Source organism: Tetrao urogallus (assembly GCF_951394365.1).
Source record: "Tetrao urogallus genome assembly, chromosome: 17".
Taxonomy (NCBI): Eukaryota; Metazoa; Chordata; class Aves; order Galliformes; family Phasianidae; genus Tetrao; species Tetrao urogallus.
The window spans coordinates 747,689-765,408 of NC_136830.1; the positions used below are offsets into that span (position 1 = coordinate 747,689).

Consider the following 17,720-nt stretch of genomic DNA (forward strand, 5'->3'; position numbering starts at 1 on the left):
CACTACACGCGCTAATAAGAGATACACTTTGAAGAACAACCGTCTTTTCCAGCTGATGCAGGTGCATCTGGGGCTGTCACCTGGGCTCCTCTCTCCAGCTGCTGTCCCATCTCTGGCTGCGGTGCTGGTGCTGCACTGCACAGCTCAGCAGAGCCGTGTCCTCAGGAGCTGCTGCCAGGGCACTGAGAGCCACCCCTGCAGCACAGCTGGTGGTGGCTGGGGTGTGAGATCGAGGGTGGGCTGAGGAGCTGGCAGTGGGTTGAAGCAGTAGGACAAGATCGTAGTGGAAAGAATTCCCTCTGTGAAGCTGTGCAGGATGCTCAGCAATTTTGATTCTATGGCAGTTTTATCCAACTGGTGGCTGGTGTCCTGGGGTGCTCCTGCTGCCACGTGGTGGTTATGTCGAGACCTGGTATGTTGTCCCTTCTGGCCAAAGAGCACTGTTCTCCAGGAAAACTCTGTTTGGTTGCCACCAACAGAGCAGGACAGTGAGGACTTTGGGGAGAGAAAAGGAGAGCTTAGCATGTGGTCTGCCCATCCACACTGACACCGACCCTTCCAGAGGAAAGGCAGCTGCAGGGCTCGAGAGGGCAGGCTGGGAGGAACACGAGGTCTCTTCTGGCTCCAAAGAACACTGTGTGTGCCCAGAGAGGAAGCAGCAACCACAGGAAAAGGGTAGTTGCTGAACCCAATTTGCTAAGAATTAAGCAATATATTTCAAAGCATGAAATTGAGCAAGAGAGCTCTTTCCCTCCTGAAGCAGGTGGAAAGGATGAGGCAGAGCCCTGCAGACTGAGGGCCAGGCAGTGCCAATACTGCCCTTAGTCCCACACACAGTGTCCTGTTTTGATCCCTTCCCTCCTGATGCTGTTCTCACGAGCAGCCTGAACATTCCTTTGCCACACGCTGCTGTTTTGCTCCTTTTTGGGGTGGATGCCCGTTTGCACCAAGTGTACAGAGAAATGAATACATGAAAAAGGCGTCTAGATAGAGATTGATTTGTACAGTGTGAGTTCTGATACAGAAAGAAAGAGGCTTTGGTAGCTGTTAATTTTGGGATCTTGGTTCATCAGCAGCAGATTCTTTTTGTAGAGGACAGACCAAGAGATGTGGGTGTGGCTCAGTCAATCCCTCGTCTGCTGCAGTGCCATGCAGAGCAGGGATTAATTCAGTGCAGTTGTGTGACTGCTGGGAGCAGTTCTGTTCCTGCAGGGCTGTGGCCTGTGGGTGTGTGCGTCAGAGCCTAAGCAAAACCAAGCCGGGGGCTGCTGCCTTCCAGCTGTCTTTTGCATGGAAAGGAAGTACTACATTGCTCTGGGAGACAGAGTGCAGTCCCTGTCCACTCAGGAGAGCAATGTCTCTCTGGAGCCCTTTGCAGCTGCTCCTGTGAGCCAGCACATAAGTGGAAACAGATGGCGTCATCTCAGCGGTTGGTAGGAACCTCACTGCTGCAGCTCTGCACAGAGCAGCGCGAGGGCTGAGCCACGCTCCCTGCCAGGCAGCTGTGCTGCTTCCTGGAGCAGCCCAGAGCAGGGTCACAGTACCACAGGGCCATCAGGGCCCTGCCAGCATCTTGGTCAATAGTCCATAGGGACATTCTCCTGGGAAGGGTCCGGGTGAAGGTGCATCTCTGTTATGGAAGTCAAAGGTATCCATCTGATTCAAGAAGGTATTTGCTCTGTTTTACTGCAAACTCGGCCTCAATATCTGTATCTTTTCCATCCTGGTCAGCATCTCTGATGAGGAGAAGCAACACTCAGCAGTTTCTGACTACTACTCTTAAGGCTGATAGAAACACTGTTTAAATTCTCTTTGACAGATGGCACGGTTTGACTTAGATTTTCAGTGACCTGAAGTTTTCTTCCATCATCACAGCATTTAACAAAATGTAAATCTCCAGTCAGGCTGCAGGGCAAGCAGCAATTTGCGCAGCAGAGGTGTAACCAAGCTTAGTGTTTGCTGGAGCAAGGAGATGGGGGAGAAAGGGACAGGAAAGCATTGGACAGCATCTCCTGCTTCCCCAGGCGTGATGTGGAGCAGCTGGAAGTCTCTGTGTTGTGCACCAGTGGGCTGTGAGACCTGCAGGCTCTGTGTGGGCTCGGGACATTGCCCATGGAGAACACAGTGTGCTGCAGAGTGCGTGAGGCCAGAACTGACAAATCACCTCTGCAAAGCTCAGCCTGTACCTCGCTGGTGAAGGGAGAGCAGTAAATCGCGGCAGGACAGCTCTCCGTTGTCTTCTGTCAGGTGGAGATGTGTCTGTGCATCCCTGCAGGCCTTGGGGCTGTATAGCAAACACCAAGGCCTGTGGGACCAGCACTGCTTCCCAGAGAGCAGCTGCCTGATGGCAGGACTGAAGGACTGATGTCCTACACACTCAGGGCCTGTGTATGCTTCATCAGGGACCTCTGGAAGAGAGCCTTGGGTTGGGTTACCCTTATTTCATGGTTGCTCTCTCTCTCTCTTGCTGGGGTTTTGTTTCCTGCAGGAGAAATGTGCTATGATCATTCTCTGAGAGCACCTCGCCTCCTGCTGACAGCCATGTGTGCTTCTCCCAGCCCTGCCCCGACTGAATGCTTTGTGCTGCTGCTCATAAACTGCGCTGTGCTGCAGCCGTAGCATCGCTGATTGCATCTTCCTGCTGATTAGCTTATTGCTTCCAATTGCCAACGCCATCACATTTATTTTAATCATGCTCATTTCCTTTGTCAGTCAGGAGAAGGAGCAGGGTGCAGGTGTGGGAGGAAAACTGTTTGCCAGGCTGAAAAGGACAAATGCTTCTGCAATGAAATACTCAAACTGTTGCGCAGTTCACTCTGCTGTTTATATTGAACTAAGAGAAACAACCAGGGGAGAAAGGGAGCAGAATTTCCCTCTGACTAATGCTGCTGGATTGTGCAGGGCTGCGGGGGAATTGCCAGGCAGAGAAACCATCAGGAGGAAAAGGAAATGGAAAAGGGAATCTAATTATCCATCTGCAAAGACAGACGTTACCCTGAGGCAGGGCCCAGCCCGGGGCAGGCTGAAGTTTGTGCAGATCAGTCAGAGGGAGTCTGGGGTCGTGGGGAGCCAGGTGAGACCATGTGGGTCAGCAGAGGGAGGGTGGGAGAGCCTGGGGGTCTGAGGGCTGCAGGAGCCCCCTGCTTGGAGGGCTGTGGCTCTCAGGACCTCGGGCTGGTGTTCCTCTTGCTGGATGCCTCCCAAGATTGAAGTTTACTCTTGAGCACTGCCTTTTTTCCCTTAATTAATGGAATTAAAAATGATTTGGTGAGCTAAGAGTGGGCTCATTCTCTTTTCTTGTGAGCATCTCCTACTACTCCTAAAGTTACATTAGTTGTAGTTGGGAGACCAAGAAGTTGGGAACTGTCCCAAGGCAGTTGGCTTGTTTTCTCCCAGTATTATTTTGGGAGCCTTCTGGGAGGTCAGCATGATTAAAACACCTTCTTGCAGGGCTGGGAGCATCGGTGAGATGGGTGTATTGTGGATGAACCAGCAGCATTCCTGCCTGATTCCCTTTGATACCCACTGCTTGTTCTGCAGGGCCCCGCTCGGTGTGCTCAGACTGCCTTCCCCAGCCATGCCCTCAGACCAGCCCTGCTGGTGAGTGTCTGATGATGTTTGGAGGCCGTGATGTCCTCTCTGGTTCAGGATTCAGCCTCTTTGGTAGACAGGCCTGATCCTGCATCCCTTACTCACATGAGTAGTCGTCTCTATTTCAATGGGACTACTCGGTGAGTAAGGATAGCAGGATTGGGACCACTACCTATAACTCTGAAGTGGACCTTCTGTAGGATCCTGTCCTGAAATTTTTGCTGTCTGTGCATGTAAATGTGAATCGCGAGCTTTCCAAACTGCTGATGTTTTTGGCATTTGGATGGATAACTTGAGAGCTGGAGAAGCAGTGCCCTTCTGTTTCTGAGGATGTCACCACTAGTTTCTGTTCTCTCTCTCCACAGGGCTCCCAGCCCAGCCATTCCTAGGCCATGGGACATGATGTACCTGTTTTTCTCCCAAGTGTTCCTGTTCTGGCTTCCCTGGGGCAGGCGGGGCCCAGCACTGCCTCTGCTTTTCCCAGCTGTGGCTTTGAGATGAGAGGGAGGGAATCTATGTCAGCCTGATTCATGTGGCAGATTTGGTGGAAACAGAAGGAAAGAAAAACAGCAGCAGTGCTGAGGGAGTGCTGCAGCCCTTCTGCGCTGCTTCTTTTCTCCTTCTGTCTGAATGGGTCAAATTTGTCACCCCCATCCTTTGCTAAGGTCTTTGTTGTGTTTGCAGTGGAAGGTGCCTGTGACCCTACGTGAAGCAGAACCAATTGCAAGCCTGATCCAAACACTGATAGCGAGTTGGCCGTGGGCAGGGCAGCGGCTGGTGGTGACCCCAGGCGGCCTCTGTGGGACCCACTGTCTGCAGGCTTACTTCTCCCTGCCAGGAACGTGTACAGCAGCAGGGAGCTCTGCCTGCAAGTGGCTGCGCCTCCTCCACCTCTGTCCAATTAGTTGTATTTCAGATGATCCTGAACGGTGATCAGAGGTGCTGGGTGTGACAGAAGCTGTGAAATTGCTCCAGAGGGAGTCAGAAGTTTAAACAAGTGGGAATTGTTGGACCGCGGTCCTTTTCAGAGCTGGAAGTGGAGGAGTCACACAGTGCCTCCTGGGAAGCTTGGGGCAATTCAGGTGGAAGCAGGAGCACAAATACCTTTAAAATGCAATTTGATAGATTTCTGGAGGGATTACGTGACAAAACAGCTGCGCTCCTTGAGTAAAAAGTGAAGTTTGACCTGAGAGGCTGGCAAAATAAAGGAAATCTGGTTGCTGTGCTGATTGTGCTCATGGCACTGTGTGCAGGAGATTAAGCCCGCGCGTTGGGAACTTTGCAATGCTGGCCTGCTTTTTTCTGAGCATAAAACGATAAAGCCTGGCTGGAGCGTCAGGGCTCTGATGCTCTCCGTGACCACATACCTAGAGTTTTGCTTGTAAGTTCAAGGTTTAATCATCAGAGGTTAGATCAGCAAGGCATTTTCTCACTCAGGCGAGCCTGAGTGCTATGCAGGTGATGGAGCAGCAGTCTGAACCCCGTGAGATTTACCTGCCCACGGCCAGCACTGACTTTCTGCACAGCCAGACAGAGGCACGGGAGGAGGCAGCAGGACCGCAGCTGGACTCAGCCCTGCCTGCAGGGGTGGCATCTGCAGTTCTTCTGCCTCTACTGCAGCAATCAGAGTGGGGAGCATCCTCCTGCCACAAACAAACTGCTTCTCTGGCACTACCTGTCCTGTTTTGGTAGAAAGAAGCCAGGAACTGAATTTTCCCTTTGTGGGGAGTTCTGCAAATAGCTTTGCTTCAAAGGAAGAACTATAAATGTCACGATGCGACCATGCTGACCTTGTGGAGGTGTGGATATGCAGAGCTTCACCAGCCTTCTGTACAGCCCTCTGTGGGCTGAAGGTACCTGTTCCCCAGTGCAATTGTGTCTGCTCACTGAGAGCAGAGCTGGAGCACAGCAGTCCTGAGGCCAACTCATTGGAAAAGCCACGCAGAGAGCAGGCCTCCCTGCCCCGAGAGCAAGGCTGTCACTGTGGGTGGAGCCCAGCCAGCACCGTATATGTATTTAGTCAAGGACAGAATTTCCTCTCCCCGCCCCATCTCTGATCTGTGCTGTTCTCTCCTTGCCCATCATCGCGTTGTTTCTGCTCCTCGCTCGTCACGTTTGCAGCCGCCTGCACAAAGCGCTGCGCTGCGTGCCGCCGTCCCTCCATTGCCTCCCCTGGGCTGTGCTGCGTGTTTCCTGCAGCGGCCAGGAAACCTTCCTTCGCTCCCAGCCCCGCTGACGGTGTGACAGCACAGCCCTGCGTCAGCCATGGCTCAGTGCTGCTGGCGGAGCACAGCTCCTTGCCCTTTGTTCCTGGGCTGATGGTGGGCTGTGCCCCGCCGATGTGCTGCTCTCCAGGAGCATTTCTATGCTGCCCAGTGGTGAATTCTGCCTTCTGTGAGTTGACATCTAATGCTGTGAACTAACGTATTTTCTCTCCTCTTCTCTGGGCCCATCTGCAGCCCTGCAGGCTAGAAATCCCCTGTAACAAAGAAGAACGTAGGACAGTGATGCTGGTGCCCAGCTGCAGCTCTTCCCTCACACCGTGTCCCCTGCTCGGAGGGGCTCTCACCAAGCTGTCTTCTGGGAGCCAAAGGAAGAAAGCGCTTGTTTTTGCTCTAGATTCCCTGCTGAGCTGTCTGTGTGGGGAGGTAGGGGTTATCAGAAGGAGCAGAGGCAAAACAAGGCTTGGCTCGGCTGTCTTTGGGAGGTGGACCAACCTGAGCCTGTGGCTGTGGGTGTGCCCTGCAGTTCATCAGTGTGATAGAAATGTGTTCTTTCCTTGGCTCTTCATCTCTTGGAAAGGTGGAGGAGGCCGAGTCAGACCAGACAGCCCTCCTTGAGCATTTTGAAAGCCCTCATTAGCCAAGAGCTACCTTCCTGGGTTCCTTTTCTCAGTGTGCTTTCTGCATTCCCAGGCTTGGCATCCTAGCTGGAATTCCTCCCTGGCTGCTGGTCCTGAGAGCCGCGTGTGCTGTGGGAGACAGCAGCTCCTTGTTCCTGTCTGCACTGTCAGCATGGTTCCTAGGGCCCTGTGGTTTTGTCTCAACCAAATCAATGTTGACTTCATCCATGATCCCACCATAGAAGAATGCTCCTGTTGGGTGCGGGAGGCTCGCAAGGACGCAGCGTTCTCCCTGTGCCCAGGCTGACAGATGCCTGTGGTTGGTGGCCGTGTGGCCTGCGGTCTTCAGGAAAGCATGTTTCAAAGCATGAGAACTCATGGAGGTTGGAAAGGGTTTGGTTACAGCTATTGTGGTTTACAGTGTGGAAGGCCATGTGACACCTCTGTGTTGTCAGAGTGAGTTTGAATGTGTCTCTGCGTCCCCGAGCCATCGCTCCTCCTGCCTGGCACAGAGCATGGAATCTCTGCTGCTCCTCAGCTGTGCATGAGCTGCCGGCCGTGGTGACGGAGCACTCCAGGCAGGGAAGCAGAATCAGATACTGGGAATCTAAGAGAGGAAAAAGGTGTCATGAGCATGGCCTGACCTACTGCTGAGCTGGGAGCAGTACAGCACTGCTTGCTGTAGGTGTTATCTGCTCCCTAAAAACATCCCCACCTCACAGCAGGGAAGAGCTGTCGCGTGAGGTGGATCAGGTGCCTGTTCTGAGAAGTGGCAACTTTTGCCTCACACAGATCTCCATCCAGGTTTCCTGAGTAGTGTTACACTCAGAAATGACTGGGAACAAAATCCAGCAAGTGGAATTTAAGGATGCTGATGGCATTCTTTGATGTTTGGCATGTTTTTGTCTTACATTTCCCAGCCTTTAGGACCTTTTACTGCAACTTCTGAGGTCACCTTTCCTCAGCTTGCAGAATGGCAGTGGAGATAACACACTTTGTCCATTTTCTTTTCTCCCCATTTTCCTCCCCTCCCTGTAAGACAGTATTGTAGAAACCCAGGTTCTGAGACCTTCCTGCTCTTGCAGCAGCTCCCAGGTATCTCAGTACTTTGTGGCAGAGTCTTGTGACAGCTGCATGGGGGGTGGGCCCTGGTGGATGCTGCGCTCTGGGCAGTGGCTGCCAGAAGGCCGTGGCTCTCAGTGAGGCAGCAGAGACTGCAGGTAGGAGATGGGCAGTGGTGTAAAGCAGAGCCTTTGTTCTTCCTTGCTCACGGGCAGGAGCTGCTCAGGAACATGTGTGGCAAGCTGCAGGTTCATCCAGCACCGCCGTCTTGTGTGACTTCATTCTACGTGCCAGCAAATTTACTGCCCAGTTCCTGGAGTCGTGTTGTTATATGAGGTTATAAGCTTTTGTTTGTTTCAGATAAATTCCTTTGCAGCTTCTGTGGCTGCACAGAAAAGATGAATTGCAGATCTGATATTGCAGGCTCCCAGACTTGAAGGTTGCACAATTTTTCTGCGCTGAGCCGTTGCTGGATCCGCGTGCTTATCAAACGCACAGGTATTTCTTGATCGTTCGGAGCCCAACGCTTCTGCACGCGTCGGGATATCCGAGGGCCGCTCCGGCCGGATGAGCGGAGCCGGGAGAGGGGCGGCAGCCGTCGTGCGCGGAACTGCGGGACGGGGACGGAACGACAGCGGGCGGTGCGTGCAGTGCCGGCCCCGCAGGCGGCACCTCCCGCGGCACGGAGGGACGGCAAGTCCCGGGGCGCTGCCGTGGGAGCCCGCAAACGTCGCCGCTCCTCGCCGAGCCGCCCTGCGCGTGTGTGCGGCCGTGGGCGGGGGGCTGCCGCATGGGTTTAGCGAGGGCTGGGAGGGAACGCATGGGTTGGGTGTTTTTCTTCTCGGCCCGCAGTGGCTGGCTGTGCCGCCGGCCGCGGTTATGGATTCGCTCATTATCCAGGAGCGGTTAGTGGAGAGGCTGCTTTCCCCGCGGACGCAGGCACAGCGAAGCCACCCGGCCAAGCTGAAGGTACGGGCATGTATTTATAGCGGCACGCGGGCGGGGGGAGCGCGGTGCCCGAGCGGCCGGCCGCTGTGCGACGGGAGCCCTGCGAGAAGCGACGGAGCGGAAGGAAGGAGGCGAGGAGGAGATGGCCGGGGGCGGCGGAGGGAGGGGAGGGGAGAGCGGAGGAGCCCTCGGGCAGGGCGGGCGGACGGCTGGGGATGCCGTTTCCGTGCCGTTATCTCGTGCGGCGATCCTCTCTTCGGAATGGCGTGCGCGCCTGGGCAGCGCGGGGCACGAGCGGTGTGCGTGCTTTGCGTGGCCGCGTTCGGGCTGCGCTTTGCAAGCCCGTTTTCTGCGGCAAACGCTGGTGGGCGAGCGGCTCTGCTGGTCTCCCGTACGTAGCAGCGGGCCGGAGGAGGCAGATGTACACGGGGCTGTTGGGGCTGGGAATTTATCGGCTTTCTGGCAATGAAAGGAAGCGAAGGGCACTCTGTGCTGAGGGGAAGGGCCGTGCTGGCGTGTGCAGATGCGGATGTGGTGGCCGTGCGGAGGAAGGACCGCCGAGAGGAACCGGGCGGCTTCTGCTTTCCCCGCTTCCCTGAGCCGGGAGCCGCCGCCCTGCAGCTGGCAGCGCGGTGACGCGGTGCAGTGGGCGTGAGCTGGGCGTTCAGGGCCTGGCTGGGCCGGGGGCATCGTCAGGATCCCAGCACAGCCTTCCTCATTTGCAGGCTTAGCTCCAGAAATAGAGTGGGGGCCATTCTTCAAATTTTCTGTGGTCCTGTGGTGTTTAATTTTAGCACTTTGGGATGCACTCAGCAAGCCTCATTTATCTCCAGGATAAATGGTGAAGTTGCATGATGTCTGCTTCTCTGAATAGCACAGCCATAAAGGAGATGAGGAAAGACTCAGGGGTGATGGAGACTTCTCTCATACCTGCCTCTCTCCGTGGCTGTAGGACAGCAAATACCTTGGTAATGGGGATCTCTGCCGTAGGCAGGATCAGGGCTCAAACCTTCTGGTTCCTTGGCTCGAACCAACAGGGAGAGCATGGCCTGCCAGGAGCTGAGCGGCTGCCTGGGTGATGGAGGATGCAGGGACGCAGTGTGCTGAAGGAGGGTGCAGACATGTTTTGCTTGGCGTGGGGAGTTTCTGTTTACAGCAAGCTCCCAAACATCAGCAGTATCTTTTGGTGGGCTCTGCTGTGCTGCATGCAGTGTGTCCCCAGGCATGGGACAAAGGCAGTGCGAGGAGGGCTGCCGGCAGCACAGCTCCCATCGATGCTCTCCATCATGTGCATGGTGGCTCTGCAGACAGCATCCATGTTGAGTACTAACAAAGATTGAGCCACGTGGGGCTTTGAGCAAGGCTAGCACCAGGCTCAGGAGGTTACTGGGGCTTCTTACATGCCACACTGATTTTGGCTGAGATGCCTTGCCTGGATGGAGCATGCATTGTGTCTCAAAGCTGAGGTGCGTGAACCGTGGGATGCTCTGGCTGTGGTGCAGGGGCCAAGGTGTTCTTTCCCAGGGGAGGGCTGTTAATAGAGTTGACCACTCTGCACTGTTTCTCCTGCATTTCTCACCTTTTGCTCTGTGCACGTGATGGTCATTGGTTGGGTGGGGGAGACAGAGCTGGGGATGGATTTTCCCCCGCAGCTCCAGCTGCCTCCTGTCATGGGAGGGAAGCTCTACCCTTGAGCTTGTGCTCAGCGCTGCCCTGCTTTGTTGCAGAGGAAATGGTCACCTGAGCCACAGGAAAAGGGCAGCATCCTGCGCCAGCTGGGATTTGCATTTATCATGAAGCATCCTGATTCTACACAGCTATGGGGAAGCACCAGCAGTACAGTAAATCCACGCTTTCTTGGTTGGGCTGAACAGAAACAAGAGATCAGGTTCAGCCAGTTACACCTGGCTGAAGTAAGCAGTGTTGCACCAGAGATCTCCGCTGTCAGCCTTTAGTCAGCATTTAGTCATTTTTTAGTTGAAAAAAACAAAGAGAAGAACAGCAACACACCCCAAGCCTCTGCCGTGGTGTTATTGGTCTGTGCTCAGTGCTGCTTCATGTGTAAAGTCTCTGAACAGAGCAGGCAGTTTTTCTTCCAAGGCTGCTAAAAGTCAGCACAGGTCCATTCCCTGTGCCCAAACAAGAGCTTGGCTGTGTGAGAGCTTCTGTTTGTCCCCATTTCTTCCTAAGTTCATTTGCTCCATTCCTTCTGGCCTTTCTGGGCTGTGGGTCTGGCTTCAAAACTATGCAAGAAAGGAAGAGTTTGTCAGGGTCTGTGTTGCTCCTTGTGTGCCTTCAGTGCCCTTGTGCAAAGCATAGTGTTTCTGTGGGGTGGCTGCAGCTTTTGTGTGCTCAGGGAGTGGGGACTGTGGGGCAAGAACTCATTCTGTGGCAATACCATATGTAATACCCTCCCCAAAGGCACCTTGCCAGTGTACTGAATAATTTTGCATCACCTCACTTTCTGTGCTCCTTGAGCTTCCATCTCCTCAGAAATAACACTGGAGATTATTCAGGATTACCTCTTACTCAGCCAGGAGTGGCTGTGGCAGAGCAAGAAATAAGCCCCTCTCGGCTCAAGCAGAAGCCGAACCACCCGCCTTCGGCTGCTCAGCAGCCCAGGGGCGCTAATCACAGAGTCCAGCTGCACAGCTCTCTGTGGGGAGAGATGCACAAATCATACAATCCTAGAGCCTTTCAGGTTGGAAAAGACCTCTAGGATCATCAGGTCCAACTGACAGCCCATCCCCACCATGCTCACTAAACTGTGTCCTTAAGTGCCACATCTCCATGTTTCTTGAACGCCTCCAGGGATGGTGAGTCCACCTCTTCCCTGGGAAGTGGCTGTGAGCTGGGAGAGGTCCCTGAGTCCTGAGGATGTGTGTGCCATGCCTCACACCGCTGCCAAGGCAGGGACCCACCTCTCCTCCACCCCTTGGCTCTGTCTCGGGGCTTTTCAGCTCTTCTGAATCCAACTCCCTGTTGCTTGAGCAGGAGCGGTGGCACACCCTGACCTGCTTCTGTCCGCCTCTGCCCTGCAGGACCATGAGAAGCAGTACGTGGGCTTTGCCACTCTGCCGAACCAGGTCCACCGGAAATCTGTGAAGAAGGGTTTCGACTTCACCCTGATGGTTGCAGGTGAGGCTGCCCGTGGTGGGACAGCTGGGCCCTATGGTGGGCACACAGTGTGGGCACTGAGCGTGGCTTCTCCCCCAGTGGGGTTGGTTTGGGTGGTGAAGGTAGGGCCAGATGGGGACTGAGGGAGAGAGAGGAAGAGAAGGGAGGATGGAGGAACTGCAAGAGCACGTTTATACGAGGATTGAGACATCTTGCAGCAAAAGTCCTCCCACTGCTGGAAAAATGTAATGCCCATAAACAGCTCTTGACAGCTCATCTCTCTCACTTCCTCTGCCTCAGAATTTTATTTGTAAGTCAATTAGTGGGTCACGTTGCTTGCTTTTCCCTCCTTCCCTTTGCACTTTGTCAATTAGGAGAGTCGGGTCTGGGCAAATCCACGCTCGTGAATAGCCTGTTCCTGACAGATCTGTACAAAGACAGAAAGCTCCTCAATGCAGAGGGTAAGTTGGGGACAAAGGGGGGGGGAGTAAACAGGTCCTTGTATCCACAGGTCCACCCTGTCCTAGGGCCTGGCTCCTTGCTTCAACAGCAGCTACAGGTATGGCCTGATCACAGCCCTGGCTGTGTTGCTGTGGTCTCCTTTGCTGGCTGTCGAGGCACTACTAGTATTTCAGCAAAAATGGTTTGGCTGCAGGGTTCTTCAATTCCATGAAGGCAAGATAAGGCTGCAAAGCAGCACCATCCCTTTGGGATGAAACGCTGAGTTTTGTCTTTTGTTCTTGGGTGTTGGAGTGCAGTAGAGATTTCCCTTTTGAAGTGATTGGACAAAATGTTTGGAACACCTGGGCTGCAAGCAGCATGACAGTTTTTGTGTCTTGTCAGAGCTCTGCCTGCTGCCAGCCTCCCCTGCTACACCTTCCCTGAGGCTCCTTTGAGTACGATCAGGGCTTTTTGAAACTCCTGTTACTCCCTGTGCTCAGTGATAAGGGGAGCCAGCCTGTTGTGGGTGTGAGTTGGAACCCCCACCATTACTGCAGGGCTTTAACTCATGTGCTCCTGTTCAAAGAGAGAATCAACCAGACGGTCGAGATTGTCAAACACACAGTGGACATTGAGGAGAAGGGTGTCAAGCTGAAGCTGACCATAGTGGACACACCGGGCTTTGGAGATGCTGTTAATAACACTGAATGGTGAGCAGGCTGCAACTTGACCACATCTGTTTTCTGTGGATGATTCACAGAAAGGGGCTCTGACAGTGGGGATGGGATGATGCACCATAGTCCCTAGGGACAGCATGCTGTTGCACACATGGTTTGGTTTTGATTGAACTGTCCTTCTCAGCTGGAAGCCCATCACTGACTACATCGACCAGCAGTTTGAGCAGTACTTCCGTGATGAGAGCGGCCTGAACCGAAAGAACATCCAGGATAACCGAGTGCACTGCTGTCTCTACTTCATCTCGCCCTTTGGGCATGGGTGAGAGCTGCTCCGGGGATGGGGCATGACTCAGGCTGGAGGGAAGACCTTTGTGCCCCTGGGTTGCCCTTCCGTTGTTCATTTGCTGTCTGGCTGTTGGTGCAGATGGAGAACCACCCAGCTGCTGCCCCTTGACAAGCATAGCCTCCTTCCTCCTCTCTGACAAGGCAGACTGCCCATAAGCAGACAGAGCTGATCTCCCTCAGGTCTGCAGTCTGGTTTTGAAATCAGGAGAAATAATGCCACGCAGCGTCTTCCTATCTACCTGAGCCTGAACAAGGGGTAGGAAAGAGAATTTTAAGTTGCCTTCAATCCCTGCCAGGCCTTGCTGGCCTGCATGCCAGCCTAGTCCAGAACAGCTGCAGGAGATGTGCTGGCTGCCTTCAACAGAGGACAGCTGGTGGGAGGCCAGGGCTGTGATCTGGGCAATATTTAGTCTGTAAGGGGAATACTCAGCCTCTGTCTGCACAACAAGTGTCAGCATCTGAAGTCTGAGACAGCTTCCCTGCAAATGCAGCCCTAGCTGAAGGCTGCCCCACACTCTCGTGACAGTACTGTCCTTTTCCCTTCTTTTTGGGGATGGTGGGTGAAGTGGAAGAGGCTGGAGGGGGGAGCTGCTTGTCATGTCCTTGCCAATCATGTCTCTCCTCATCCCTGTTGCAGGCTGAGGCCTGTGGATGTTGAGTTCATGAAGGCTCTTCATGAGAAGGTTAACATTGTACCCCTGATTGCCAAAGCTGACTGCCTGATCCCCTCAGAGATCCGGAAGCTAAAAGAAAGGGTGAGATGTGCTTCTTCCACATACCTGATGTGGTGGCAGGGATGTGCTGAAGAGGGAGAGTAGTAAATATGTAAAGACAGATAGTGTGTGTGTGTGTGTGTGTGTGTGTGTGTGTGTGTGTGTGTGTGTGTGTGTACAGTATCTGCAGATCTAATTGCAGCATGTGAAACGTGAGAAGGGAAGTGGTGTCTTCGGAGAGGCCAGCTCTACAGGAAGCATCAAATCCCTTCCCCATCTGTAGGCAACAGCAAATCCATGATATTAAACCCATCGTTTCTGTATTGTTCAGTGGGGCATCTTTTTGTTCTTGTTTTGCATGGACTCAGATCCGGGAAGAGATTGACAAATTTGGCATTAAAGTGTACCAGTTTCCTGAGTGCGACTCTGATGAAGATGAGGAGTTCAAGCAGCAAGATAGAGAGTTGAAGGTAAGGAACCAGTTCAGTGAGGGACTGGGAAGTCTGGCTCTTGGGTATGGTGGTTGCTCTGGAAGGATCCAGAGCTGTCCTTTCTGTGCCAAAGTCCTGTACGGTGATGCTTGTACCCCAGAGGCAGCCTGTATTGGTTCACATAGTAGACAGACTGGAGAAGGGAGCTTGATGTCCTTGCTGGTGCCATGAAGTGTGGAATAAAGACACGGGACTTCGGGTGTCCCACTAGGTGGTGTCAGCCTTTCCCTGGTGTTCCCTGGGTGTATGTTTGAGAAGAAGGCTGAGTTGTATGGCATGAGAAGGTCAGGCTGGGAATCGAGCCACCTGCAGATCCCAGTGCCTGAGGCTTTTCTCTGTAATTGTGTTGTGGTGTCCCATGCATGCGTGGATGTCACTGTGTCTTTCCCTTCCTCTCCTGTTCTCTGCCTGAGCTTGGCCCTTGGAGGAGGAATCCGTTGACAACCACAAGCTCAGCATCACCTCTCTTTCCAGGAAAGTGCTCCTTTTGCTGTCATTGGCAGCAACACAGTGGTAGAAGCTAAAGGCCAGCGAGTCCGTGGACGTCTGTACCCATGGGGCATTGTGGAAGGTAAGCGCAGTGCCTGGAAGCTGGCACTGTGAGCATGGGGCAGGGAGGGATGGGGAAGGACACAGGTGGGCCTGTAGAGCAGAAACTGCAGTGGGGAATTCACTTTTGCTTGGCCTTGACCAACTGTACTGCTTCTGGCACATAGGAGGGTACAAAGTAGGGTAGAGTAGGTACTGTGACCTGCCTGGTGTGTTGAGCACACAGCAATCGCCGTGCCTTCAAAGCTATGGTGCGCTGTTGCAACACATGAGCTGGGTGGAGCCCTGCTGTGGGGCTGGAGCACTGTGTGTGGGTCCTTTCAAGCAGCAGTGAGTCCTGGAGGGAGGACTGGAGGCTGTACTGCCACATAATGCATTTGTCTCTAACTGTGTCCTCTTCTAAAGGCAGAAATTTCACAAAGTCCCTAATAACCTTGGAATGGCTCTTGCTGCTATTGCTGACACCCCTGTGCTGGCACATTGCTCTATGGTCTTGCAATTTTCAGTCCCAAAACCCTGTGTGTTTGCTTGTGGGTTGGTGCCAGCTGCTTGGGATGCCCAGCTGCTGGCTCTTTTCTCTTTCTGGCTCTGGAGTGGGCTGTACATGTCTGAATGCTGGTAATTGGCAGAAATGAGTTTTGTCAGAGCTTCCCCCAGTCCTTCAGAGAGGTAAACAGAGATTGCCAAATCAAGCACACAGCTACCAAGTGCAGCACTTCCCCCCAGAGTCCCCAGGGCTCCCTGGGGCCTGGCCGTCCTTGGTAACAGCAATCTTTCAGCTCTCCAGACTGTTGCCTGCTGGTAGCTTTGCTCCTCAGGGGCTGACTCAAGTTTCCTACTGGAAACCACCCTGCCTATAGTGGCCTTACAATCAGTCTGAAATTCTGAACGAATGACCAATTTGTCTCTAGCAGTTGCTGCCCATAATAATAATGCAATAATGTGTAATAATGACATCCTATGTATCTGGGAGCAGCATCCTCTCTCAAGGCTCTACTATATGTGTTTAATTAATCCTCTTACCCAGAAAAAGTCCTGGGAACACAATGACCTCAGCAGCCTGGCCTCAAGGCTGACAGGCACAGAGCATCACTGAGGCCTGTGCCACGGCTAGGGGAGAGTCTTTGGCACAGGGAGTGGGAGAGGGGGGCAGGATGGGGAAAGGGTCCCGGGTAAATTTTGTTTCAGGCCTGGGTTCTGGGAGGTGAGAAGGGACTCCCTGAATGGAGCTGGTGAGGTGTGATGTCCAGGTGCTCATCTGTTCTTGCTTCTGTAGTGGAAAATCAGGCACACTGTGACTTTGTGAAGCTGCGGAATATGCTGATCCGGACACACATGCATGACCTGAAGGATGTCACTTGTGATGTCCACTATGAGAACTACCGAGCTCAGTGCATCCAGCAAATGACCAGGTGGGTCCCTACTGCTTTGCTTAGGAGTGGCAGAGGAATCCTGTTCTCTGTGGAGCTGGGCTTACTCTCAGAGCTTGTATGGGAAATGGCACTGGAAAGTAAAATAGCAAATCCAAGCTTGTCGCCCACAGCCTGAGATTACGGCAGGGATGTTGCTGAGAGTCCTTGTTCCTGTTCAATGAGTCCTGCATGGATCTTGGGAAATAGGCCTGGAGAAAAATGCTCTTTAGAAGAGCTGTTCCTATCGCTGGCTGAAACACATCCAGCCTAATGAAACGTGGGCTAAACTGTCTCCCTGGTGGAGATGAAAACTGTGTGCGCTGCCAAAGAGGGAGGTATTTTCCAACTGTGGTTCCATCCAGAAGACAGTGTGACCCTTGGGGTGCTGCCATTTCTCAGACAACAGAGCCCAAGCAATTAGCAAGTGCCTTACGCATCTCCAAAAATTTCTTTGCTTTTGACTTGCTTTGCATTTCATTCTCTCTGATTTTAATCATGGAGATCAGAAAAAACTCATGGGCTTTTCACTAGAAAGACTGAAACATTCATGACAAGTTTTAAGTGGATTTGGGCTCCTCTGTTTTGAATCATTCCTTTCACTTGCTGCCTGAAGTGGCTGGGTGACTCTGTGCTGCTGCATGGCAGAGTGGGAATAGCTGCACCTCAGCAGGGAGCACCCTGTGTGTGTGCAGGTGTGCAGTTGGCATGTTCTGTTCCCACACAGTGTGTCCCTGTGCTTTTGCATCGCAGAAGAGCCTGTTTTTTTCAACATTGATAACATGGAGTCCCAAAATAAGTATCTGAAATGCTAGAGGTCTGTGAGAAGTGTCACAGTTGCTATTTAGACAGGCTATGTATCTATTAAAAGAACAGTGTGATAAAAAAGCAGTAGCTTAGCTAAAGAGATGCTTACAACTTCGATGCTATTTCTCACGCAGTGGCCGGTCCCTTACCAGTGAAGTCTTGGAAAAACACTGTGGCCATTTCTGTCAGTGGGATAAGGTTTCGTAAGAGAAACTCTGGGGGGGGATGTACCAAACTGCAGAGCTGGAATTGATTCAATAAGGAGCAAACAGCGACTCCGAGCGGTGAAAGCCCGAAAGTGCTAATTTGAACTTCCAGCTTTTCTGCAAAGGCTCCTCTGACTTTCAGAAATCATCTTCCTTTTTCCCCCTGTGTATGTGTTTTCCCTCAGTGTTAGCCTGGACTGAGTTTTCTCTGGTAGTTACCCACGAACTTCTATTCTGAGAACTTTTGTTGGCTGTACTCTCATTTTGCACCTGGATGCACCCTACACATCTTTGCTGGACTCCCCCACAGGTTCTGTGTGTGGCCCAGCCATCCTGAGCTATAACTGACTGCATTTTGTCCCTCTCTGTCTCTAGCAAACTGACTCAGGACAATAGGATAGAAAGCCCCATTCCTATCCTGCCTCTCCCAACACCAGACACTGAGACGGAGAAACTGATCAAGATGAAGGATGAGGAGGTGAGAACCATTTCTGCCTGGGCCTTCTTAGTGCTGGAATCTGA

The 17,720-nt window shown here is 53.0% G+C and overlaps 1 protein-coding gene across 2 annotated transcripts in view; it reads left to right on the plus strand.

Annotated features, from left to right (window-relative positions):
* SEPTIN5 (septin 5) overlaps positions 1 to 17,720 on the plus strand; it is a gene marked incomplete at both ends in the record, with an annotated part of 32,329 nt that overhangs the window by 14,447 nt on the left and 162 nt on the right. The window contains 10 exons of one of the 2 annotated variants that reach the window (XM_079543775.1): positions 8,375 to 8,464; positions 11,485 to 11,581; positions 11,935 to 12,021; positions 12,588 to 12,711; positions 12,863 to 12,997; positions 13,661 to 13,778; positions 14,105 to 14,206; positions 14,702 to 14,798; positions 16,053 to 16,188; positions 17,574 to 17,676. In XM_079543775.1, coding sequence (XP_079399901.1) covers positions 8,375 to 8,464; positions 11,485 to 11,581; positions 11,935 to 12,021; positions 12,588 to 12,711; positions 12,863 to 12,997; positions 13,661 to 13,778; positions 14,105 to 14,206; positions 14,702 to 14,798; positions 16,053 to 16,188; positions 17,574 to 17,676 — 1,089 coding nt within the window. Of the gene's footprint in view, positions 1 to 8,374; positions 8,465 to 11,484; positions 11,582 to 11,934; positions 12,022 to 12,587; positions 12,712 to 12,862; positions 12,998 to 13,660; positions 13,779 to 14,104; positions 14,207 to 14,701; positions 14,799 to 16,052; positions 16,189 to 17,573; positions 17,677 to 17,720 lie in introns of those variants that run through there. The other variant, XM_079543776.1, reaches the window with a different exon arrangement.